The 26,558-nt window shown below is 33.6% G+C and overlaps 1 protein-coding gene across 1 annotated transcript in view; it reads right to left on the bottom strand.

Annotated features, from left to right (window-relative positions):
• Positions 1 to 7,044: 7,044 nt before the first annotated feature.
• The window catches only part of LOC132719817 (TPR and ankyrin repeat-containing protein 1-like), a 35,593-nt gene continuing 16,079 nt past the window's right edge, over positions 7,045 to 26,558 (bottom strand). The window contains exons 3-7 of the mRNA XM_060703740.1: positions 21,006 to 21,262; positions 15,780 to 15,954; positions 10,715 to 10,850; positions 9,530 to 9,750; positions 7,045 to 7,178 (exon numbers count right to left, since the gene is read on the bottom strand). Coding sequence (XP_060559723.1) covers positions 7,045 to 7,178; positions 9,530 to 9,750; positions 10,715 to 10,850; positions 15,780 to 15,954; positions 21,006 to 21,262 — 923 coding nt within the window. The remainder of the gene's footprint in view (positions 7,179 to 9,529; positions 9,751 to 10,714; positions 10,851 to 15,779; positions 15,955 to 21,005; positions 21,263 to 26,558) is intronic.

The following is a 26,558-nucleotide window of genomic DNA, read 5'->3' as shown; positions in this document are numbered from 1 at the left end:
TGAATAAGTATTGCAAATACAGTTTCAGACTAAACATCTCAGTTTGTATGAGCTCAATTAAAAAAGTGATTTATACATTACAAAACTGCAGCATTATAATTATATAATAAGAAAATGCTTTAATGGATAAATACATAATACACATAACATCAATTTTGATATGTTTTGTGAACACAAATGTATTTGACATTGCATTTACGTCTGGAACAAGAGTTGTCGCACAAAAGTGATGCCCCAGAAAAGGTTTTGTAAGTATTGCAGAAAGGTATTATGAAAAGAAAAGCGAATAAATGTAACTAATTGCTTGATATTATTCTTGTGAAATCAAAAGAATGAAAGTAACTATTTGCTTGATATTGTTCTTGTGAAATGAAGTGCTATTTATAGAAAACTCACCACATTGACCTGGAGGTAGGTCCATAGATTGGACGCAACACGTCGTCTTGGTAAATTAGACATATATGCTTAGTTATTTAAAAATCCGTTCATGCATGACAAAGTGACAGACCGGAAACGAATGTAACCTTTAATTTCTAATTGTGAGTATGTGAACTTTCAAACAGTAAGTGCAACCTTGACCTTTGAGGTAGGAACTTAGACGCAACACTTGATCATGCATTTGTGCAAAGTTATTCTAAAATCCTTCAATGCATCACAAAGTTACAGTCCGGACAGGAATGTTGTATAAATGGGGATTACTATGTCATATTACAATAACAAAAATCTGTAATAAAAGGGGATATCTTTTACCAAAACATGGAACAACAGCCTGACCAGCCAATCAATTCTAATTTAAAAAAATTTAAATTGAGGAATCGTTGTATGCAAAAGAGGAAGAGTCATTTGAAACTAAGTCTTATTACAGTTATCAAGCACCAAATCGTTCTAATACAAGCATCTGCAAGCGGACAATCAACTTCTCATTCTTACAGCAAAAAACTCCACGTTAATGTTTGATACCCCCATGTGAATGCACCACACACCATTACAACGTTCAACCCAAGGTGGGATCTGGTATATGATCTTCTCATGAAATTGAAAACAGTTCTTGTCTCCCATATCAGCGTAGAACTTTTCCAGCAAGCGCCAAGTTACAGAAAGTAGCTATGTGCTCACCTGTAACATACATATTTCTAAAAAATCGATAACGTTAAATAAAAATAGTCTAGATTTCCATAAAAACTAAATAAAAACTCTTGTTTGGCTTGAAAAAAACATAAAAATATAAATATGTTTTGCATTATTTGTATAACTGACAACATATATTGCGTCAACATTGGTAAATAATTGTATTTTAAGACAAAGGATTGAGGGTAAACAATGCTTCTGTATATTTGAGGCTCTTTTTTCATTTAAAATCCTATTATTTAAAATGATAAAACGAAACTATTATAGATGTCTTTTAAAAAAAAATACCATAATTCAATCTCTCTGATGTAAGGTTTCTAGATTTGATCCTAGTATCAAATATTGGAATTAGATTTCCACTCTGACTTTTTACTAAGTTGAGGTCAAGACGTTTTGCCATATCGTTTAGGTTTTTGGTCTTGTCAAAACATTTTGTAGCCCTTCCACCGAGGCTCCTCGCCTATCCAATTATAGAATATTTATTTCTACGTAAATATATTTTTCACAATTTAAAAACTTGGGCACAATCGTTAAACATAAAACTGGTATTCCAAGATTTCATGACTTAGGATTAACAAAGATTGTTTGAAAACATGTATGTATGCCCCCTATCAGTTAGCCCAATTGGTTCATGGGCTCATTACATTATTGATATTTTCGACCTAAGACCCAAAGAATCAATTAGGGGTATCTAATGGTCATGGTAGTTCACTAGGTTAAATTGTGCCCATTTAAAGGGTTGTGTTTCAGCAATTTTATGACAATGTTAGTTTTAACAAATCTTACAAAAATATATGCCATAAAATTTTTATGAATGGATGTGAGGACTATAACACAAGACCTTAAAATGTGTATTTACCAAAAAAGCAGTTTTAGTTTAATCCCTTCCGCAGTTGAACATGAATTGTACTTCCCTTGACCTTTTACCAGCCACGAAACTTTTGATGCTATGCCATGCTATCATTAAGCAAAATGTTCATGATGGTGATTAATATGTTTCCATGTTATTTGAAATTTTCCTAAAAAGTAAAAACAGTTTGGAGATCATAAACCTTGACCTTATGGGGAATAACGCGGACCTTGATGTTGGAAACATATTGCAGGGAATTGTGTCATGGTGGTTTTATCAATTTGTGCAAAGTAATTTTAAAACCCTTTAAAATTTCAATAAGTTATAGAGCGGAACATTGGGGAAAAAATAAATTGTTTTTTTTTAAGATTGGACCACTTTGAAGAGTGTGACCTTGCCTTCAAAAGAGGTTGTGAAGCTTGATTGTTGGCTTCTGCCCAATGGTGTCATACGGTTGATAATTTCTCCAGGTTATCTTAAAAAACATTAGAAGCGGTTTAAATGTTAAAGGACAGAAACACGAAAATAGACTTTCTAAACATTGACCACTGTAAGAGATGTGAACCTTACCTTTTAATTGTAAGCAAAATTCTAATTAAATTGCTCCTTGAACCACAATTGTTCTAATAAGGTACACATGTGCCCCAAGTATACGGGTTTTAAAATGTAACTGGGGCGGACCAAATTGTAAACCTTTTATAACACTTGACCTTTAAAGATTGAAACCTTTGACCTTTTGGGGATAGCAAAACCCATTATTCGCTCTAGCGGCATTGTTCTCAAATAATGATCTGGTCACACCTTGTGCCAAGGCTATTTAAAAAACAGAGGTTTGAAAGTCATGAGAAAGGGGGACACGAAATGTAGACTTTTATAACATTAAAACCTTTAATATTTGTGACCTTGACACTTTGGGAAAGTGGAAACCCAAAATTATTGGCACCTCGCAACATGTTTTATTAATGCAAAATCAATTGTGCCCAAGGGTTTATTTTTTTCTCATCTGAGGGCCATGAAAGGGGCCGCCTAGATCGTTCAACCTGGACCCAATCGAAACTCATCCGAACAATTACCTTAGACAAAAGCATTCTGACCAAGTTTTCATGACAGGGTTGAGTCCCAAAAAGTGACTTACTAAGGTGTTAACAAAGGATTATCCAATTTTGAAAGCAGTGTGGAAACCTAGTTTTTTACACCAAGAAAGTGAACACATATTCGAACTTGACCTGAAATCAATCAAACAATCTTCAGAACAAAAATTTTTCAAGATCTTGGATCAAAAACAGTATCCACTTAGGTGAATTTACAAGAATTTTCCTATTTTTTAAAGACTCCGGTGACCTAGTTTTTCATGCCGAGGGACTGACACATTTTCGAATCCATTTCGAACAAAATTACCTAGACAAGCCATTTCCTGACAAATTTATAGATTGATAGAAATTGAAAGAGTCAAAAATGGAACGATAGAAAAGAATTTTAACAAGTCTTTCACTTATTTTTAGCTTCTGGTGGACCTAGTTTTTTTCATACGAGATGGACCCAATATGTTCCAAAAAACCTTCTAAAGCTATACCTAACAACAAGCATTTCCTCGACCCAAGTTTTGGGATGATTTGGCCAAAAAAATGTGACCGCTAGAGTGTTAACCAGGTTTTTATTTTTAACTCTGGGTCTTAGTTTTATCATCCGAGAATGACCCATGGGGTTCTAACTCATCCGAGCTATCAACTTGAATAAGCATTCCTCCGATTAATTTTAGATTGATGGAATTTTGGAGGGGACCCCCAAAAAAAAAAAAAAATTGTTTTGGGGGGAACCGCATAGAGTTAAAACAAGTTTTTTTTTTATTTTTGCTCTTGAGCGTGACCTGTTTTTGGACCCATGTTCAAAACTTCATCCGACATCACCCTAGACAAAGCATCCTGACCAAGTGTTGATTGATGATTTGGGAAAAAATGTGACCGCTAAGTTGTTAACAAGGTTTTTCTATTTTTAGCTCCTGTTTACACCTTAGTTTTTCGCATTCGAGAGATCCATGTTCGAACTTCATCCAGGACTATCTCAATAGATAAGCATCCTGACCAAAGTTGGATAGAATGAACTGAGGCAAAAATGTGGACCGCTAGTGTTAATGATAAGTTGTGGCGGAACGACGGGACATTTCAAACAGATCCTAAAGCTCACCCCTGAGGCAAAGCTCACCCGAGCAAAGCCTCAGGATTGAGTAAAAAAAATTCAAGCGGCCGTTAAAATTATGGGAGCGGATAGAAAATGGAAATTTTTAACTTTTGATGAACATGACTTTAAAGCTTGCACCTTGACCTTTTTGCAGTTAGCAGCCATTATTGCGTCTGCACGAATGTTCTTATATGGTGATTAGTTTTTGAACAAGGTTATTTCCAAATAATTTTTTCAGCGGTTTAAAAGTTATTGAGCGGACACGAAATGTAGACTTTTTAAGATGAAATGAAGAACTTTTTAACATTTGACCTTTAAGAGTTTGACCTTGAAACTTGGGGAAGAAAAGGATTAGCAAACCCAATTGTTGCACCTCTGCACATCCGTCCCTTTTATGGGTTTACTTGTTGCCCCAAATTAATTAAAAAAAAATTCAAGTGTGTTTAAAAAATTAGGAGCGGACAAAGGAAAAAATTTTCCGGCCGGGGGGAAGGGAAAATACGGGCGGGATGGGCAGACGGGGGGCCATTCCCATAAACCCCTTATTGGGCGGAAACCGTCTTTACGTAAAAGGTCAAAAAAGAAATTTTTACCCTTAAAACACTACGATTATTCTGGCCCGGAAGGTGGCCGGGCCTTGTTAAATGTTTACACTTCAAACCAAATTGCCCCCCACCCTTTTGGTTCGGGTCCCACAGAACCTTTTTAAAAGGGTTTTTCAAAAATGAGGGGAAACTATTTCCCGCTAGCTTTACGGAACGTCGGTGGTTATCTCCAGGTCCCCCCCCTTTTTGCCTGAAAAATGACGGAAAAGGGCCCCCAATGAAAAATTTCCCCCTCCCCCAGTAAAGCTAGAAGTGTCAAAAAAAGACATTACTGTGTCCCGGTGTGACCCTAAAATCCCAAAAAAAAAAAAAACATCTAATGGCCCAAGACCAAAGACCTTTGGGAAATTTTAAAAGTAAGGGGGGCCCAAAGAGTTGTTTAGATATTTTAGCAGAAAAAACGTTTTTTCATATAAGGGGAAATGTGATCGACCCCTGATCAAAGGGGTCATATAAATGGTGGTCAAGGGAACCAAAAAACTAAGTTCCCAGGCCTAAGCAGGCTTTTAAATTTTTTGATCGGAAAACCCCCTTTTTCCTACCCAAGGATTTTTTAGCTTTTTCCTTTTCCCCCTTTACCCCCCAAAAACAATATTTGGGTCCCTTACTTTTTTCAAAGAACACATCAAAACCCAAGTTTAAAATTCCCTAGGCCAAGCCCTTTTTAGTTATTGATTGGGAAAAAGTTTTTTCCTACAAGGGTCAATGTCCCGCTTGACCTTTTACCCCTTGGGCCCCCCAAAAATTTAAAAATGGTTAAACTAATGGTTCTTGAACAACCATTAAACCCCAAAATTTTTTGTTCCGAGGCGTGTCTTGGTAATTTTGTGGGAAAACCGTTTATACTTACAAAAGTCAGTCAGCTTGACCTTTGACCGAAGATCAATGGGGGGGTCTATCTACTGGTCCATGAACAATCGTACCAAGTCTGAAGTTCAGGCTTAAGGGCGTTCGTTAGTTATTGACCGGAAAACCATTTGGCCTACTGAAGACCGACCAACAACAAATGCAAAACAATATACCCCCACTTCTTGAAGGGGATGGGGGGGATAATTAAGTTTTTAAATGAATATCTTATTGTTTTTTGGAATTGGTTCCGACTTAATAGGTCAGAAGAACATAAAATGATTACTTTCAGCTTGTGTGAAGATGTATTTTAATATTAACGGAACAGGTCATACTTTACCCTTCCAAACTGTTCAAAATAACTGTTTGCCTCTGTAAGAAGATCTACTTTGTTGGGTTTAATTTGTTTTCCATTTAAGGTAACCATCGGACAAGAAGTTTTGAATGCTTTAATAGCAGATCCTAAACGAAACAGGCCTTGCTATGCCCGAAAGTCCCCCTGCAAACAAACATTTTTAATCTCACATTTATATGATGTACAAAATGTCAAAATATAAATACAATAGCAAAACTGCTTTGAGGACAGAAAATGTCTTCTTTTTTTTGAAAATTGAACTAAAATTTTGCCAAATTGGCAACACATCAAATGACTTACCCTTTAAAAATATTTGGGATTCAGGGAAAGCAAAAGCAAAAGTCTTTAATTTTAAATAATTACAAGTCAAAGTTTGCAACTGAACCAGAACAAAAACTAAACGAAACCTACCTACTTAGGTGATTCGGGCGTCAGAATTGAAAATTTGACCAGCAAGTGCATTTAATCAGTGCCGTTTTCTATATCACCCGTTTGGTAATATAGGACCATATTTAATTGTTACTGAAAAGTTATTGCTGCTTTTTTGAGATACAGATCTTAAAGGTGACTTTGTGGCGACAAATAAGTGCTTCGTCATTAAAAAATGCAACCAGCCCCCCTTTAAAGTCCTTAATTCCAAATGCCATGTTCCCCTCAGTCCCTTCAGCAGTTCCCAACGTTTTACGTAGCCTTAACTAGATTAAAAACGGGTTTTACTGGTTTACTATAAATTTTACAATTAATACATACGTAATCATGTGAAATGATTTTGAAAAACCAAACCTCGATAGGTCTGCCTAAAAAATAAGGGTATATAACTTTTTAATTGATTTTACGGGTTTACTCTATGACGATAAAAGACAAACATTACCTAAGATAAAATATTGGCTTTGACGCAGTCACCATACATATACATGATCCTGTTTGAAAACAAACTGTTACGAAAAATAACTTGCTATCTTTGTTGAATTACATAGTCGGCTGGCATTTTATTTAACTATACAGGATCTCTGTTATGAAGACATATAACATTTATTCTTCAAGTCAATAAGACGACTAAAGAATATCATTCTCAACATATATCAATATACAACGTTGTCTACACTTGCTTTAACAACTAAATGTAATGCTGTGTTCCCTTCGTTATCTTGGTAATTTATCTTTGCTCGGATACACTCGAAATTGTCAAGGACAAATCTTAATAATAACACTGATCCTGAAATTATTACGACATTTTATTTTTTATTATTATACAATGTTTATATATATTTTTTTCTTCATTGTTTTTCTGTAAGGTTTAACGTCGCATCAACACAGTATACAGTAGGGCATATGTCGACCTTCAGCTTCACTGAAGACTTCTCTCCCCCCCCCCCCCCCGTTAATAATTCCAGACCCGAACGGACCACCGTCGTGAGGGGGCAAGTGATTTGAAGTCATAGACCTTAACTACTCGGGCCTCTGACGGTCCTGATTATAAGTAATATATATTTCAGAAGTAGAATTCGGTTTATGGAAAATCAAGATTTCTATCATTTAATACATATAATATACAAATACGTCACTAGAAGTATTTTAAGATGCTAACTAAATGAACTTCTCCAGTAATGTTTGCACAAATAGTGTTAGACAGTTTATATTCTCTAAGATCTAGTAGTAATATTGTTACGCGCTAGCGGTCCTGGCGTCCGGATGGCCTTGGTATTGTATAATACAATATGCTATAGACAATGTAGTGTCCGGATGACTGAGTGTGTGATTGCTCGACCTTGAAACCAGCTCGACTTATTAAAAATATGTTACGCGCTAGCGGTCCTGGCGTCCTGATGGCCTTGGTATTGTAAAATGCATTATGCTATAGACAATGTAGTGTCCGGATGACTGAGTGTGTGAGTGCTCGACCTTGATATCAGCTCCACTTATATTGCTCAATTCACCAGACTGGTTATCTCAACGCTCTGAGTCCCTCGCAATATTGTCAGGATACAGGACTTTAGGGTGAAGGGCAAACAAATGGGCTATGGACTTCAGTACTCAACAAAGGGGGGGGGGTCCTCAACCAGTATGGGTAAATAAGAATTGAAATCTATCTTTTTACACAATGACAAAAGACAAGTGATAAAGTATAATCAATTTAATTTTCTGTTAAATCTAAAGCAATCAGAACACGCTCATGAAGTAATAACAAAGTTTTATGTTTTAACTACTAAATTAACACTTATTAAATTATCTACCAACCTATGGCTAACCACTATATTTACTGAATGCTAAACCCTTGTGCAAGTATATGTATAACTTATAATTTACTCTTCACCGTATATTGAACTTACAAGCCTGATTATGCAAAGAAATAAAACTGAAAACTGAAGCCTCAAACTCATATTGCAATGTAATAAATGATTTAAAATGCAGAAGTTATTTAAAGATATTTAGAAAACTCTATTATTACTTATCAATAAGAAATCTACAAAATAATATAAGATTTCTTTTACAAAAATTTTACTTTAAAAATATTAAATCTTTTATTAAACCAAGAAAAATGTACTATTAATGATTTTTGTCTAGTGTCTATTCGCTATTTTGTTAAGTCACACTAACCTTTTAGAAAAATAAATGCTTTGAATTGTTCTTAAAATATAGCTACTAGAGTAACGGTTGCCCAGGCCGAAAACAATATCTGAAGTCCCAGAACGCAGCAAGACGTCTGGTATTTATACAAAAGGGAGTCCTACCGATGTAGCATGCAACAAAATGATGCATAAATGCATCATGCTTGTGGCATTAAACAAGAACGCATCAATGCAGCATTAATGACGTAGCAAAAGCGCACATCTACTGCAGCAGTGATGCAAACTTAAAATCTTGAATAATCATACCGAGTAGACACTAAAAATAAAGATAGAAATGTAAGATAAAAATAATTACATGATAAGGACGTTTTCTACAGTTTAACAAACTGGCAATAGCTATATATACTCAAAATCAATAAGGAAAAAATATCCTTAGCGCACCGGTGTCCGTAGCAATACAACCGGAAAATGTCATAACAAAATGGCCGCCTCCTGTACAACAACAATGTGCCAGTAATTACAAATTAAATCAATAAATTTGGAAGGTTTAACATGGATTTTAAACAAGTTACTTCACACAATATAAGAAAAACATGTGTTTTTAACGATTTAAACTGGATTTATCACAAAAACTTCACAGACTAGGATAAAAAGAGAAGCAAAAGTGAAAATACAAACTGTTTGTTTACATTTTGAATAGAGACAGTGCGATGTAAAAATAAGAAATCCTGGCAAAACGCAAAGATAAGGCAAGTTGAGCTGAATATTTAAACAGTCCAACTGTCTTGATTTATACGGGAAGCCAGTGAAAGCTGCAAAACTATTTATTGTTACAAAAAGAAAAATATAACAAAAAGGACACAGAATAGATGAAAATCACCAGGTAAGTATCAGTTACCATTAAATACCGGGGCACTACACTATTGTCAAGTTTCTCAGATAAAAAAAATATTTAATGAATAAAACTGAATAAATTTTCACGAAAAGGCATACTTACGAATTCTCAATGACAAGTTTATGAGAAAGTGCAAGGAATTCGTCATTGTATACTCTTCAATAGTTTCAATTGAAGCGCCCTTCTGAAGAAGAAAAATTGCCAATCTTTCCCCATATACTGCCATTTTGTCATCGGACAAAGAAGACAGAAGTTTGCCGACAATAATGTCACCACACTTCCATTCTGAAACGTCTAGTGTATTCAAAGAATGCTGAACATTCCTAAAAAAATGACAAAGGGAATAGACATAATAAATCAGTACTAACGAGGTGTCTATAGTAAAGAATAGTGATGGTGATCAGTAAAAAAATAAGAAAATAAGAAAATCACAGACTCAGTCTGTTCAAGTCTTTTGATTTGACTGAGACTGTGCATGAGATAGTTAATAAGCGTGTTTTCGCTCCGCACCCCCGCCAGTTTAACTTGTTAATTATCGACTTTTCGCTTGGCGGGGTCGCGGGACGAAAACACGCTAATTAAGGCGGGCGCAGTGCGAAGTTTTATTTATTAAACTTTGCCCAGCGCCCCCGCATATTAGCGTGGTTTCGTCCCGCAACCCCGCCGTTTTATTTCTTAAATCTTGCTCCGCGCCCCCGCGGGGCAAAGTTGTATTTACTAAACTTCGTCCCAGGCCCTCGCTAATTTGCGTGTTTTCGCTCCGCGCCCCCGCCATTTTAACTTGTTAATTTTCGACTTTTCGCTTGGCGGGGTCGCGGGTCCAAAACATGAATGGCACAAATGAGCCACCATAGTGCATGTGAAACATTTCTCCTCTCTCAATAACCCGTTTTTACCAATATTCAGTATTTCAAATGATTTCATACAGCAACTGTAACATATACAACTCTTGTATAAATTTTATAGATTTAGAAGATAAGCGATAGCCCTGTGAATAAGTTGTCTGTCGTTTAACACAGGTTTTTTTTTAGCGCTGTAGGCATCATTACAAATTTTGCCATCTTCATTATAATTCCCGACCATTTCCGGTTTGTTCCAGAAGCAAACTCTAGAGTAGCTGAAATAATGTAAAGCATTTCTTCGAAAGTAAGCTTGAATTATTTATTATATAAAAAACCAAATTGAAAGGAATATTGTCATTTGTTGTACACTTTAAAAATAAAAACTAAATTTTACAATTTTAAGTCAAGTAGAATCTCAGTGAAACATAAGAAATGATTAGTATACCTTGAGTCATAATGTATCAAAAGCATGGCCATGCTTTCCCATTTATTCTGGTCACAAAGTTTCTTTACAACTGACAACCAAATTTTGTTCCGAGCGTCTGGTAGATGAAGATTGCGCAAAGTTGTTTGCTTTGAACCTACAAAAAGACAAGACATAAATAAGGAACAGAAATTTAATTATGTTAAAGTAAAGTTTATTAAAGTTATTCCTTAAATAATAAGTATATTAAAATGTTATTTTTGATTTTAATTATGTAGTACAGTAGCATTTGGAATTAATTTCTTTGCAATAAATAAAAAAGAACAGACAGATGGCCATGATGGCCCTGAGTCGCTCACCAGAAACAACTGTTTTTCAGTAAAAGATAATAGACTACGTAAGAATGCCACAGATACAGTTTGGTGATCATCCATCAATTAGTTCTGTAGAAGCAGACGTTTAAAGGTATTTCTATTTTTAGCTTTAGCGGCCCCTAAAAGGGGCCAATCAAATTATTATGAGCAAACTTGATAAAAGACTACCTGCCCGTACGAAATTTTGGCACTGACCCTTGGCGGAATTGGCACGTAGTGATTTCTCGGCGGGCCAGGGACGGAAACGCAAATTCCGTGTCATCCCGTCTCACAAGAAAAATATTTTGTTCACTTTTCTGGGCGGAAAACTAGAAAAATTCTGGCTGAGTGGAATTTTATTTTGAGCGAATTTATACTTCAATATTTCATCTTGAACAGAATTTTCAACTTTTAAATTTTCTATGGAAGGATTGGTCTTCACTTTGGGCGGATTTGTATACTGAAACATTTTTCTTGAACAAATTTTCACAAATAAGACATCCAAATTATAATTGTACTCTTTTTTTGCACTTGCAGACATTGAAATTTTACTTACTGTACTTTACATTATTTTTGCTGAAGTATGCTATTTGACCAAACCAATAATTACAGGTGTATTTTTAAAATTAATAGGTTTATTTTTTTAGACATTAAAATAGGCCTAAGGGTTAGGATTAGGGTTTTTAGATATTGTGGTAATTGATATATTGTCAGACTTATTTAACAAATCTTTTTTGTACTGAAAACAACTGTAATTATGTAGAACTTGAAAACATTCACCTCCAAATTTAAAATGCTAAAGTTTAGAATATAAAGATTTTTCATACAGCTTGTATATACATGCACTGTATTATGAAACTTTAAATAAAAAATACGATTTTAGGACATCATCTGTTTAATTTTGAATATACTATAGAATAAAGGACAGCCACAGGACAAGATAGTGTGCTTGCCATTTTAAATTCTAAGAATTCATTATTTTCTTATAAAAAAAATAAACAAAACAAACAAGACAAAAAACGGTGCATGAAATAATCTCATATATTATGCTCTTTTAATCTATATAAAATTGATCAACCAATATGCCCGATAATGGCTTTTATTTAGGTAAATAAATACTAAGATGTATATCTACTGATATTTTACACTACACAGTCAGAGCTCTGATAAAACTCAACTGACCAGCAGTTTCCCACCATCTATGCATGACTAATTTACTCAACTGATCATTCCAACAGATCAGGCTGTTCCATGTAATTATTTTGGAGAGAGATAAGATTATAAATTTCATTTGCAGAATTTGTCTAGGACATCGCAATTTTTTTTTGTACAAAAATTTGTAATGATTTTTAAAATCTCTCTCTCTCTCTCTCTCTCTCTCTCTCTCTCTATATATATATATTATATATAATATATATATATATATATATATATATATATATAATATATATATATATATATATTTAGTTAAGATGATGAGTAAATTAACCCTATTTTACATAATGATGGAACTTGTTCAGTTTTACAGTTGTGAAATTTGAATTCTAAGATATCTGGGTCAGCAAAAAGAGTGCAAATAATAGAGGATGTACTTGATATTTAAACAATTTTGGAGATATAGCTTTGTTTAAGATATCAAAGTGTTAAAGTATTGGTATGACAAACAAGTGTGATAACATGGGACAAGGAGATGTACAACATAATCAGGAAATTATAAACCTTAGTTACTTTAATTTTATATCAAAACTATCAATGGTAGCAAACTAATATTTGTAAAAAGAGGTCAATGTTATTTTTATATTTTCAACTTCATACATTTTTTTTCTGATAAATTGTTTTAAATATTTAATACATGTAATGTATAATTTGCAAGATAAAAATAAAATCATTCAATGATTCTATATAATGATTGTGTATATTGTATAATTAGCATATAAGTAGATCTTTTTCATATCCTGGAAATAAAACAATTTAAATCAATTTGATTAAATAGGACTAAATGGTTCAATCAGAAGTTTTGTACAGTTGAACAGGGTCATCATAATCATTTATTATTTTACATGTATGTTTTGTGTTTTCAATGGAACAATCTAAAATAACATTTTACACTCATATTTGCAGCCTAGGACTTAAGTGCAGACTGTGAGATGCCAGGTGTTTAATAATGATATGCAGTATTAAACCTGAAAAGGTATATTTTTAAATCTCAGTACTTTACTATTCAATTCAACATCTTTCCTTGAAAAAAACATAAACAGTCATAAATAGTGTCACAAATAAAGCCGTTAATTAATTCATTCTTATACAGAACATTTCTTAAACACTTGTGCACTGAAATAAGATACTGCGTTGCTTTAGTATTTTTGAATATGCATCAGCACATTTAATATTTAATACTGTCGAAATATAAAATATGATATTATTAAACAATTTGAAATATAACTGCATATAATTATGCAATAAAACATAATTCATAACAACATTTTTGTTTAATTTACTGTGAATTTTATTATTAAAGGTGAGCACAACCACAAGAAGTTCTAGGAAACACAGGCAGTGGACTTAAAATACACATTAATTAAAGAAATGGTAATTTAAATACTCAGAAACATTTGAAACAAATTTATGATTGAAACACTTCAAGCAAAAAAACCAAAGTGTTGGATTCTAAGAAAACCAGTACCACTACCAAAACCTGCAGCTAGAAAAAAAACTGTTTGTGTTATAGTGAATGTAGAGTATTCTGTTCTGTATTTGGGCTAAAAGTTATGTATTGAATTTTGTGAAAGAAAATTTAATGTGATACATTATTAATAATTTTATCCCAGAATATGTGATCATGTTAAACTCATAAAAATTCCGCCCTCTGAATTCTGTCCCAGAATTCCGCCCAGCATGTTGTTTGAAAATTCCGCTCCGAAATTCCGCCCTTAGATTCCCCAACTCATTGGCATATTTCGTCCCAATTCCGCCCAGAATCCGTCCCATTTCCGCCTGGAATCCGGCCGGAATCCGTTCCAAAATCAAATGGTTTAACACTTGTATATTTTGGGGAGAATTTAAATTTCTTGGCGAAATTTGCAATTGAACTCTGCCCCATTTCCGTGCAGAAAAGTTTGTACAGGTAAGAATGCTACAGACAAAATTTAGTGATCATCCATCAATAATTTCAGTAGGAGATGATGTTCAAAGGTTTTTCTACTTTAAGCTTTAGCGGCCCTTAAAGGGGCCAATCAAATTAATATGAGCAAACTTGATAAAAAAAAAACTACCTAAGAATGCTACAAACAAAGTTTGATGATCATCCATCGATTAGTTCCGTAGAAGAAGATGTCTAAAGGTTTTTATATTTTTAGCTCTAGAAACCCCTAAAAGGGGCCAAACATATTAAAATGAGCAATTTTGATACAATACTACATAAGAATGCTACAGACAAATTTTTGTGATTATCCATCATTTAATTAAGAAGTAGAATATGTTTAAAGGTTTTCCTATTTTTAGCTCTGTTGACTCTTAAAAGGGGCCAATTGAAATGGCATGAGCAAATTTAAATGTGACTGTCACATGGATGCTACAAATCAAATTTGAGGTAAATCTGCCCATCAGTTTTAGAGAAGATGATTGTTGACACATTACGACGGACGCCGGAGTATCCCCCTTTGATACTAATAGCTCACCCTGAAACTTCGGTTCTGGTGAGCTAAATATCACACGCCATGACATTGAGGTGTTTGCTTGAAACTTCCGTTTGAACAACATTACTGATGACCTTTGTCCCTACTCCGGAAATCACTACCTTTAATAAAAAAAACACCCTTTGTGGTGTTTACGCTCGTTTGATAAGAGCTATGAACGGGTCATTAAAAATATAGCTTTAAAAATTATGCCCATTGTCTTACAAGTGCACATTGACATGTTGATATATTTTATTTTTTTGATAAATCAATACTAAAGTGCACCTCCTCTAAATGAAGAGATCATTTTCATTAAGATCCCAATGACCTTCATCTATGAGCTTTTGATTTGAAAATAGACGTGTTTGTCGGGGGTATACTAAGAAAGACATCAATCAATAAATAAAGGTTGTATGAGGAAGCTGTAAAAATGTATTTAACCCCTAAAGGGTTATTACAATTTAAAGTAAGTCATCCGGAAGATCAGAGTCTGATTAGATTGCATGTTGATACACTGGCTTTAAACTGGTGGTAAAACTAATGATTTTCGGTTCAAGCATCTTAAGGAATAAGCTCTTATGGCTTGCAGCAACTTATTCCAAACTCCGTCCTACGGTAGAGAACAATTCAAGTTATGGACCTACCAAATATGAACGACATCTTTCATATAAAACACTTTTAAGGCTGATAAGGCCGAATGCAAAAAATATGTTTAAGAACCATAGTCCTTGGCCTTGATCCAAACGAACATTTACATCACTATAGATAAGCAGACCTATTAAATGTAAAAATCTATTATAGAATCGGTGAACCAGTGATTTAAGAAGTTAAGAAGTTAAGCCATGGTATTTACCATTTAAATATGGGGACATCAGTCAATAAAGGCTGAACAAGTGTGTGTATTTGCAAGTAAGTTTGTGTAGCATGAAACCATGAAATACAAATAAACATTAAGATACAGGTATATCCATCTGGCCGAAATATATATTAATCATACAAGGCTTTACTGACATTTAACAGTACTTAAAGGAAAAAGAACTTGAGGAAAATTACATTTACCTGTGATATTAGCATCAGATGCAAGCTTGCAAATTTCTGTTAAAAAATGCCTCTGATCTTGTTCGTTTCCATCTTCTTGAAAAACCAACCAAAGTGCATCCGCTAGGTACTTTACAGCTAGTTCTTTTTTATTTCTAGGATCGGCCAATATAGCCTGAGATGCTCTCCAATATGCCTTTAAAAAGGAAACCGTCACATAATGCATTTAAAGACAGTTTTCTTTGTATTAAAAAGATACCATAAAATATAATCGTCAATAATTTCAATATATTGAAACATTTCTCATTGACAAAGGTTATATTTCTAAAGTAATGTTATGAGAATATTCATTTTTTGTATCAATACAGGATTTGTCTTTATCGGGTGGTATGAAAATAAATATTTCATGAGTTAATGTGCAGACAGACAGACGGCGGATAGACACACGAACGGTGCGATTTTATTATGCCGCCTTTCGGGGGGAAAAAAAGGTTTGTTTGAATCTAAATTTACAGGCCACCGTTTTAAATGGGTTATACATCAAACTTTTTAAGACTGGCTATGTTAGTGGTCCCTTGGATGAGCCAATTTTGGGCCATCACTTGATCACCAGATCATATTAAAGAAAAACATTATTACTGAGGTCACCTTCAGCAAACTTTGTCAGATTTTATGTTATCACTGATTAACTTCAAAGCTCTGTCACCTGGAGAGAAAACGTAGGTCACCACGCCAGCCCGCATTTGACACGGGTTTTCATGTGCCTTTGTCAGAAAATTTATGTCGATGGCATACAGGTCATGCTTGAATAAAGTTGGGAACAAGTCCTCCAGTTTAAATCAAACATAAGCAATTTGACCAGACGTACGTTAACAATGGATCTCTTATAGAATATCAAACTTTGGTATCAAGACCTAGCCGTTTGAATGACCTAATAAAACTTAAGTTTATCAAGTTGTCAATGATGTCCTTTAAGATCGGTTCTTATATACACCTTTGCATTTAATACGCTGTTCAAAATCACAAATAGTTATTATTGTTTCATACAAAGTTGATTATTGAAGAGTGTTATCAGCACGTCAGATGATGTTCAACGTTAAAAATTAACAAGAGGGCCAATATGGCCCTAGATCGCTCACCTGACCCATCGAACTCATCCGACCAATTACCTAGACAAGCATTCTGACTTATTTTCATGACAGGCGAGTCAAAAATGTGACCAATAGAGTATTAACAAGGATTTTCTATTTTTGAGCAGTGTGACCTAGTTTTTGACCACAGGTGACCCCCATTCGAACTTGAACTAAAACACATCAAAACAACTTTTCAGACCAATTTCCAGGATATTGGGATCAAAACAGTAGCCACTAGAGTGTTAACAATATTTTTCTATTTTTAGCTCCTGTGGCCTAGTTTTTCATTCGAGATGACCCATGTTCGGACTCATTCGAGTTATTACCTACATAAGCATCCTGACAAAGTTTGATGACAATTGAGTAAAATATTTCACCACTAGAATTTTAACAAGTTTTTTTTTCTATTTTTAGCTCCTGTGGTCTAGTTTTTCATCTAATATGACCCATGTTCGAAGTTATCCGAGCAATTACCTAGACAAGCATCCTGACAAAGTTTGATGATGATTGAGTCAAAAATTTGACCACTAGAGTGTTAACAAGTTTTTTTCTATTTTAAGCTCCTGTGACCTAGTTTTTCATTCGAGATGACCCATGTTCGGACTCATTTGAGCTATAACTAAGATAAGTATCCTGACAAAGTTTGATGATGATTGAGGCAAAAATGTGTCCGCTAGAGTGTTAAAGAACAAGTGTGTAGGACGACGGACGACAGACGACGCACGACGGACATTCAACGAGCCTGAAAGCTCACCCTGAGCTAGCTCACGTGAGCTTAAAAGTCACTACTTATTCAAAATCCTCATTACTGATACCAACAGGTCAGGTTAACCATACCGATCATATTCGTCTTAATTGTTTAATTATTTGAGTACAGTTGAGTTCACACTTAAAATTACACAAAGTGCACTTGGAGTGCACAAGATGTGCCCTTCTAGCTAGTGCGCTTCAATGTGCACTTGGTGTGCACTTTGAAGTGTACTTTATACCAATTGGTTACTTTTGATCTTAACTTATGGTTGTTTTAGTGAAATGTAATGATTTTAAGCTAAATAGCCTTCAATACATTAAAGAATTTATGTGTTTATAAAACAATTTATTGCTCCAACATACAGGGAATACGAAATTTACATCACTTATAATCTGCCTTATGGGGGCTCTCTCTTATCTATAAAAAACACCACTACAAAGCATGAATGACTTTTGACACTTAAATCTTCTGTAAATGTTTTCTGCTCATGTATGACATTTCCCACTTCAGAAATTAAAATATGCTACAACTTTTAATGCAGAATGTGGATAAAAATGTTGATGAAGTCATTCTAAAATAGTTTACACTGACATGGATCTTAAAATAAGATTACAAAGTTCCACTTCAGAGACAATAATATCTAATATGCATTTATGCCATAATGATTATTTTTTAACAGTCGCTCTTAGAAAAATACCAATACCCAGCATGACTTGAGACTTTCCTCTTCTATAAAAGTATTTCCTTTTTACATTATATTTCAAATATTAAAATCCTGAAAAAAATTATCAAATTCATTTATTTAATGGAATTTTTTATAATCCCTATCTTTAAAAAATATGCAAGCATTTCACAGTTAAATATTTAATTATCACAGTATATGTCTTATTTTAGAATCAATGAAGTAATATTCTCTTTCAATATTCAACAGGAGGAATTGCCTCTAAGTTATATAGTATCATGCAGAATAGCAAAAAATGTGGATAAATATTGATATGAAGTCTTTCTAAAATGGATAACACTGATATGGATTTTAAACAAATTTTTAACTACAAAAAAAGAAGAAAATTCACTTAAGAGACAATAATATATAATATTCATTCACGCTCTTATGATAATTTTTTATATTTGATTATACAAAAACATGGTCATTTATCTATATCTAACTTGTATTTTGAAAAACCAGGGAGTGTCAAATAGATATTGCATACTTATTATAATCTGTATTTTTGTTATTTACCCTAAGGCCCTCTTATCAGCAGGAGACCGGAGACCGGTAAAATGAAAACAGTCGCTCTTAGAAAAATACCAATACATAGCATGACGTGAGACTTTCCTCCTCTATAACAGTTTTCGATTTATACATTAAATTCTAAATATTGAAATCGTGAACAAAGTTATCAGATTTATTTTTATGGATAATATTTTTATTATTTATATCTTTAAAGAATATGCAAGCATTTCACAGTTGAATATCAAATTATGTTTTAGAACCAATGTCTTAATATTCTCTTTCAATATTGAACATGAGGAATTGCCTTTAAGTTATATGTTTAGAAAAATAATAGTCTAACTTAAATATAAACCTTTCTTTGATTTGTTTAAAGAAATGAAGTTATTACAAACTCAATTAATTGGGCCAGAATTCACATTGATATTCCTATTTGTACACTAGAAAATTAAAATACATTGTCATGTGTTTTTTTTAAAACTTTATACACTGCTCCTTATTAATTCTATGAAATTGATTTTTGATGGATATTATATTAATACTACAGTTAAATACTGGTTACTGAAAATATGATTACAATAAATAAAAAAAATATTTCAATTTTCAGCTGATGTAAAATTTACTTATTTATTTTCAAGAATACGCCATGTATTACCAAAGATTGTTTTCTTAAAACAGCTAAAAAATGATGACCCCTGTCACATGTTATGCATCTATCCAATAAACCATTTAGGTGTCACCTTCCCTGGCCTGTGTGGTCATATGGTTTAGTGCACTAGAAGTGCACATGTTGTGCAAAAATTATTGAACCATGACCAAAATCAAACTTGAACTGCTTATTTCTTAAATGTATCTAAATGTCAAATTTGAGTTGAATGTGTACAACCATTTGGAAGATAATGAACGAAAACAAAAAAATTCTGATTTTTCAAGTTCAAGAGGGATAACTCTGTCATCTATCATCAAACCATGACCAAATTCGAACTTGACCTGCGCATTCCTTTGACGTATTAATAATCAAATTTGAGTTAAATGTGTAATACAGTTGGGGAGATAATGAACGGAAACTAAAAAATCGTTGAACCATGACCAAATTCAAACTTGACCTGCGCATTTTATTACGTATCCATATGTCAAATTTGAGTTGAATGTGTACAACTGTTTGGGAGATTATGAACGGAAGTTGAAAACTTTATCAAGGGGCATAACTTTGTAAAAAATCATCAGACCATGACCAAATTCGAACTCGACCTGTATTTTATCATAATATATCTATATGTCAAATTTGAGTTGAATGTGTTCAACCGTTACTAAGATAATGAAAGAAAACTGATGATAACGGAATGAAAGAATGACGGAAGGACGGAATGACGGATCAGGGTAACACTATATGCCCAAGCCATTTTATGGCGGGGGCCTAACTAGAAATGTGTCGTCACGCCACGGATGCCCCCGCATGCAGCTAAAATTTTACATGTTATAATATGTACTTCCAAAATTGTTTGCACAAACTATTTTTTTATTTAAAGTTCAAAGCCCTTAAAACTATTCAATGCTAACAAAAACCATTTTTATACAACGTTCAAGGAACTGAAACTATTCAGTGTTAACCTTTTGTTAATTGCATATTGCATATTTGTATTCAAAATAATGACTACATTCACTTCCACTTAAGTATGAGTGCTGAAAATTCAAAAATTTTCCAACATTCAAGATAGATAACTTTGTCCAAAATCATTGAATCATGACCGAAATCAAACTTGAGCTGCTTATTCCTAAAATGTATTTATATGTCAAATATGAATGTGTACAACCCTTTGGAAGATAATGAACGAAAACAAAAAAAAATCAGATTTTTTCAAGTTCAAGAGAGATAACTGAATCACGGAATGACGGAACAGCGTAACACTATATGCCTAGCCATTTTATGGCGGGGGCATAAAATACTTAAATGTTTGTTAATATAAGTGAAAATAATCTTTTTATCTTATTTCGTGTAGCAATGAGTTAACTAAATCACGTCACAGTATCCGGTAGTTGATACATTTGGTTTTCATAAGGTGGTATTAAATTCTGTCATTTCCAAATCCTTGACACAAAAATAATTAAAAACAGGTAGAAAACTATTATACCTTGACATATTTTGGACAAATACTTATTGCAGTCAATGCATCATCCTCCGACTGTTGATATAGACCTTGTCTATAAAAAACGTGTGACCTGTTACACAAAATAACGTGATGTTCATTCGCAATTTGCGGGGATATGGACGGTTGTTGTAAGAAACATAAGGCAGCATTGTACCAATGATGGGCCTCAGCTAAACGATTCTTTTTCAGCGCTTTGTTTCCATTGTCCTTGAGTTCTTTGAACATGAACATGGGATCCGCTGCAAAATAAAGTTGTGAAAATAAAACTCCTTACAATAACGAAACAAAATGTTTAAAACACAGCTAAATACGACATGATTAAACTGTGACATAAAGTGCTTGAGTATATCGCTGATTATACAAAATAGTACATGTAATTATTTTTGGTGTTTAGTCCTACCAACAATGTAAGGTCTAATTGCGACTTTCCAGCTGAGGAACAAATGACGGTCCTTGCATGCAGTCACACCAGTCATATTTAAATGTATATCTTATACTATTCTATGAAAATATGGTCTATTAGTTGCTCTTAGAAATAAAACAAACAATAAAATCACCCCAAAAAAAAACAACAACAAAAAAACAAAAAAAAACAAAAAAAAAAAACAAACATACTCCCAGTGTTGTATAGGTATCAGAGTTTAAAAAATACATTCTTGACCATTCATTTTTATTTGTCCGAAAATAATATATATCAAGAGCTGTCACAGGAGACAGCAACACTCGACTAATAAAATATTGGGCGCAGTAAGGAAGACATAACTATGAAAGAAAAATCAATTATGTATAATTATATAGTAAGTAATAGTAAAAATAACATCTGTACAAATAAATTCCAAGAAGGGGGAATAATTCTGGAAATAGTCACGCTAGAGTTATGAACCTTGTCACATAACAAGTGTGTAATGATAAGAAATATATATTTGAAGTTTGAAGTGATACATTAAAAAGTAAAGAAGTTACAATATTTCTTAAAGAAAATCCTAAGTTCAAAGAGAGATAAATCTGAAAATATTTCTACAAGAGTTATGAACCTTGTCATATAAGATGTAATTATTGATAAGGAATAAGTCTTTAAAGTTTGAGGTAGATACCTTTAAAACTAAAAGTTATAGTAAAAAATAACATTTTTCAAGTAAAAAAAATCTAAGTTGATGGGGAAATAATTCTTGCAATATTGATGCTAGAGTCATGAAAAAAAAAAGAAATAACAGTAACAAATAGTATTATTAGGGAAATTCTAAGTTCAATGGAAGATAAATCTGAAAATATTGGTGCTAGAGTTAGGAACTTTATCACATAAGATGTGGTTGTTGATAAGGAACAAATATGAAGTTGATCCCTTAAGAAATAAAGAAGGTAAAAAAGAAAAAAATGTTTTTTTTTAAAAGGGAAAATTCTAAGTTCCAAGGGGAAAGGAAAATCTAAAAAATATTGGTGCAGATTTTATAAACCTTTTCCAACATAAGAGTTTTTTTTAATGAAAAAGGAAAAATATTTGAAGTATGAATTTGATCCCTTTAAAGAAATAAAAAAGTTTTTAGAAAATAAAGGGGCCCCAAGTTTGAACCCCGGTGTTTGCTCCCGAATGGGTTTTTTTTAAACACAGGAAAGTACTTTCTTTTTGTATTTTTCAAGTTATGCCCCCTGTGCAATTTTCCCAATTTATGCGATAGTTCCAGAAAAAAGGCAAGGAAAGATTAAACGGCTTTTGCACGGGACTTCAAATAAATAAGATATATCTTCCTACAAAGATTCTTGTTGATAACTTTTTTGGTGTCCGAGTTATGTCCAGGACAAAGTTTAAAAAATGTAAAAATGACCAAAGGGCAATAACTTCAAAATAAGCCAAGGCAGAGTTACTATTCTTGTGTACTGGGTCTTATTAGAGTAATGTTTTTTTTCACAGCACTTCTACCCAATGAGATCTATCTACATACAAAGTTTTATGTTGATATCTCTAATAATCTAAGAGTTATGTTCCGGACAAAGTTCAGTGTTGAAATGAACAAAGGGCAATAACTCCAAAATAAGGCAAAAAAAAGTTATGGTTCTTGTGCAAGGCACATCTACTCATTGAGATCTACCTACACAGTTTCATGTTGATATCTCTTATGATTTTTGCGTTATGTCGCGGACAAAATTTTTCTAAAAGGGGAGATAATTCAAAAATGGAGAAAAAACAGAGTTATGAATCTTTTGCACTGCACTCCGCTTCAATGCCCTCTTTGTGTGAAGTTTAAACAAATTATCTCTTTTTGCACTTCTACCTAATGAGATCTATCTACCTACAAAGTTTCATGCTGATATCTCTTATAATCTTAGAGTTATATTCCGGACAAAGTTCAAAGTGTAAAAATAGGCAAAGGGTAATAAATCCAAAATTAAGCAAAGCAGAGTTACGGTTCTAATGCACTGCACATTTTTCATTGAGATCTATCTACCTAAAAGGTTTCATGTTGATATCTCTTATAGTTTTAGAATAATGTTTCGGACAAGATTTTTTCTAAATGGGGAAATTTTTCAAAAAATGAGGCTGAACAGATTTATGGTTCTTTTGCACTGCACTTTTACTCAATAAGATATATCTACCTATAAAGTTTCATGTTGATATCTCTAATAATTTTAGAGTTATGTTCCGGACAAAATTCAAATTGTAAAAGTTATCAAAGGGCAATAACTCCAAAATTAAGCAAGGCAGAGATATGTTCTTGTACACTACACAGCTACTCATTGAGATCTAACTACCTACAAAGTTTCATGTTGAATATCTCTCTTATAGTTTTAAGTTATGCCCCGGACAAATTTTTTCTAAAAGGGGAGATAATTAAAAAAACGGTGCAAAAATAGATTTATGGTTCTTTGACACCCGCACTTTCGCCTCAATGCCCTCTATGTGTGAAGTTTAAACAAATTATCTCCAAGGGTTTCTAGTTAAATGCTCCGGACAAGACAACGGACGGACAGAAAGACAGACGGACGTGCCAACAATTGGGGCTAATGTGCTTTTTTCTTTGACCTTTTATGTGGACATTTTTCCCCATAAACCAGTAAAATTACCACCAGTCGGTTTATGGGATTTCCTTCTTTTTTAAACTAAAATTATGGACGGAAATGAAGCTCATAGACCATTGGATGTTCGCCCGGACAGACGGAAGGACGGACAGACGGACAAGGCGCGACTTATTCTCTCCCTTCGGAGAGCATAAAAAATATTTTCTGCACCAAAACTTTAATCTGAAATCTAGACGAAACGCCGGGGCGAGTCATAGGACAAGCTGTCCCCATATACTTCGTAAAAATGTACATGTCACAAATAATATATGTGTACATAATCTTGCGTTCACTTTTGGCCCAACCGGAAACAATGCCAGCCGCTGATGTTGGCGAATTATTGCATTTTTTAAAGCTTATTTTGGAGTTGCAGTAAAATTGAAAAATAACATACATTCCTTAGTAATACATTCAATTTTTCCGTGGCCTACTTCCTGTCACTAAACATACAACCTTTTATCAAAGAAAGATTTAAACATTTAATAGATTGGACCTTTGATGCTGCTTGTATTGTCTTCAAATAATGGGAATGGCCCTGTGAATATGCAAAGACGGTAATACCCGTTTTTTTAGATGGAGCAAAGAGGGGCTGATATGGATATGCACCTGTGCGAATAATTGATATCTATTTTTTGGATAAAATCACTGTCGACGATCTATACATGTATTTAGTACATGCGACGTATTCATTAAAAATCCGAACAAATCTGATTTATAAATTAACGAAAAATTTGTTAACTCAGCGGTTGAAAAGCCAGCATCCTCGGCATTGCATGATTAAATGTTTTTAGTACATGTTCAAATTCATTTTTCTTTTATGTTTATGAGTCACAGGAAATATACCAGCATAGGTCAAGATATCGTCAACAGAGAGCTTCTTAAGAATGGCAAGAGATGTTGATAATCATTGAGTACCTACAAAGTGGAAGACTGAATAAACTTGGGCTGGGAAGATTCAAGGAAGAAGCTGCTATTCGTGATTGCAACTCCAGTTTGCAGCAAACTGAAAACAATAGTGCCATTTCGTCATCAAGCCACCAAGAAACCACGGCTTTTTGGACCACTTAATGCGGCCGAACAAAAAAGGCATTTGATCAGGCGGATGCAATTATGGGACCCATGTGTCGACTTGGTATGGCAGTAAATTAAACTCAGTGATGAAAGCAAATTCCCAACCATGTTTCCAGTGATATGGACTTGGTTTTGATAGGTTGCGTTAAGGGACAGTTCCTTTTCTCGATAAGTGGCCAACTGTCAAGTTTAATGGTGGGTGGTAATATTGTAATGAAGTGATAAAACGATACTATTAAAATTTTTGTGAAAAGAAGTTTAACGTTTTTAAGAAATATCTTGACATTTTGAAACCATCTGTGCAATTTTAGCTCTTTATGTGACATGATGGAGATGTTTTATTTTATCAAGAAGATGATGCACCTGTCATAGAGCCAAGGTTGTGAAAGACTGACATGCCACTAATGGTATTTGATGTCCTTCAGTCACCAAATTGAACCAAATTGAAAATTTGTGGCATGACATTAAGGTCTCCCTCAAGCACAAGCAGCATCACAACATGCAGGAATCGGCTGCTAATGTCAGGAATGCTGGGGCAAGGTGATTGTTGATAGGTGTTATTGTTTTTTCTTCTTCAAATTTCTGGTCAGGCATCAATAAACTGAATGACCGCTAAGATTTCAAGGCCTATGCGACACCTAATATGTTGTCTATTGTGTGACAATTGTTCAAAGAGACATTTGTCTAGAAAATGAGTCAATGTATGATCCTTAAAACTGTATCTACCTATAGTCTACTATTATTCGCAGACATAAGACACAGACCCCAATTTTTAAACGTTTAACCAAAATTCCCCCTGGGTTAAAGTTACCCCAAAATTTTATTAGGGTCCCGTGTCTTAAAGTTCCCGCGAATAATAGTAAAACTAAAAGGGAAATACAGTTTAAAAAGGATCATACATTGACTCATTCATGTTAAAGTTTTCTGTGGTTTAAGAAATGTTTTGAACAGGGTTCAATGCGCAAGGCAACTGGGATAGCAGTCAATGGAATTACTTTACCATAATACTCAAAAGCAAAACAATATCAATTTACATGTTTACCATTTTATTTACGAATGATTACAGACTGTGCAACTATTTCATTTACATCATTAAACATGAAATTTAGATTATAGCAGTACAATTTCTGAACAATTTTAAATAGTATACAAAATAGAAATAGAACTATTTCAAGCAACTCGCATATATATTTGCTTTACAGATTCATGGCGTGTTTTTAACCTAGCTTTTTCCTTTTTGGGTTTTAAACATTATTAGAAAACCAAAATATGGTTTAATAAACACGAAAATCCGGGCCTTAATAACTCTTTTGTAAAAACACCAATTTTTTTTTAAAAGCCCTTTTCCCTTTAAACGGGGTGGTTACTAACCGAGCTTTGGGCTTATTCTCGATTTTTTTGTTCGAAATA

Source organism: Ruditapes philippinarum, unplaced genomic scaffold, assembly GCF_026571515.1.
Source record: "Ruditapes philippinarum isolate M1 unplaced genomic scaffold, ASM2657151v2 ctg4770_1_1_1_1, whole genome shotgun sequence".
Lineage (NCBI taxonomy): Eukaryota > Metazoa > Mollusca > Bivalvia > Venerida > Veneridae > Ruditapes > Ruditapes philippinarum.
The sequence above is the reverse complement of the archived record's forward strand: the minus strand, read 5'-3'. Positions and strand labels throughout refer to the sequence as shown.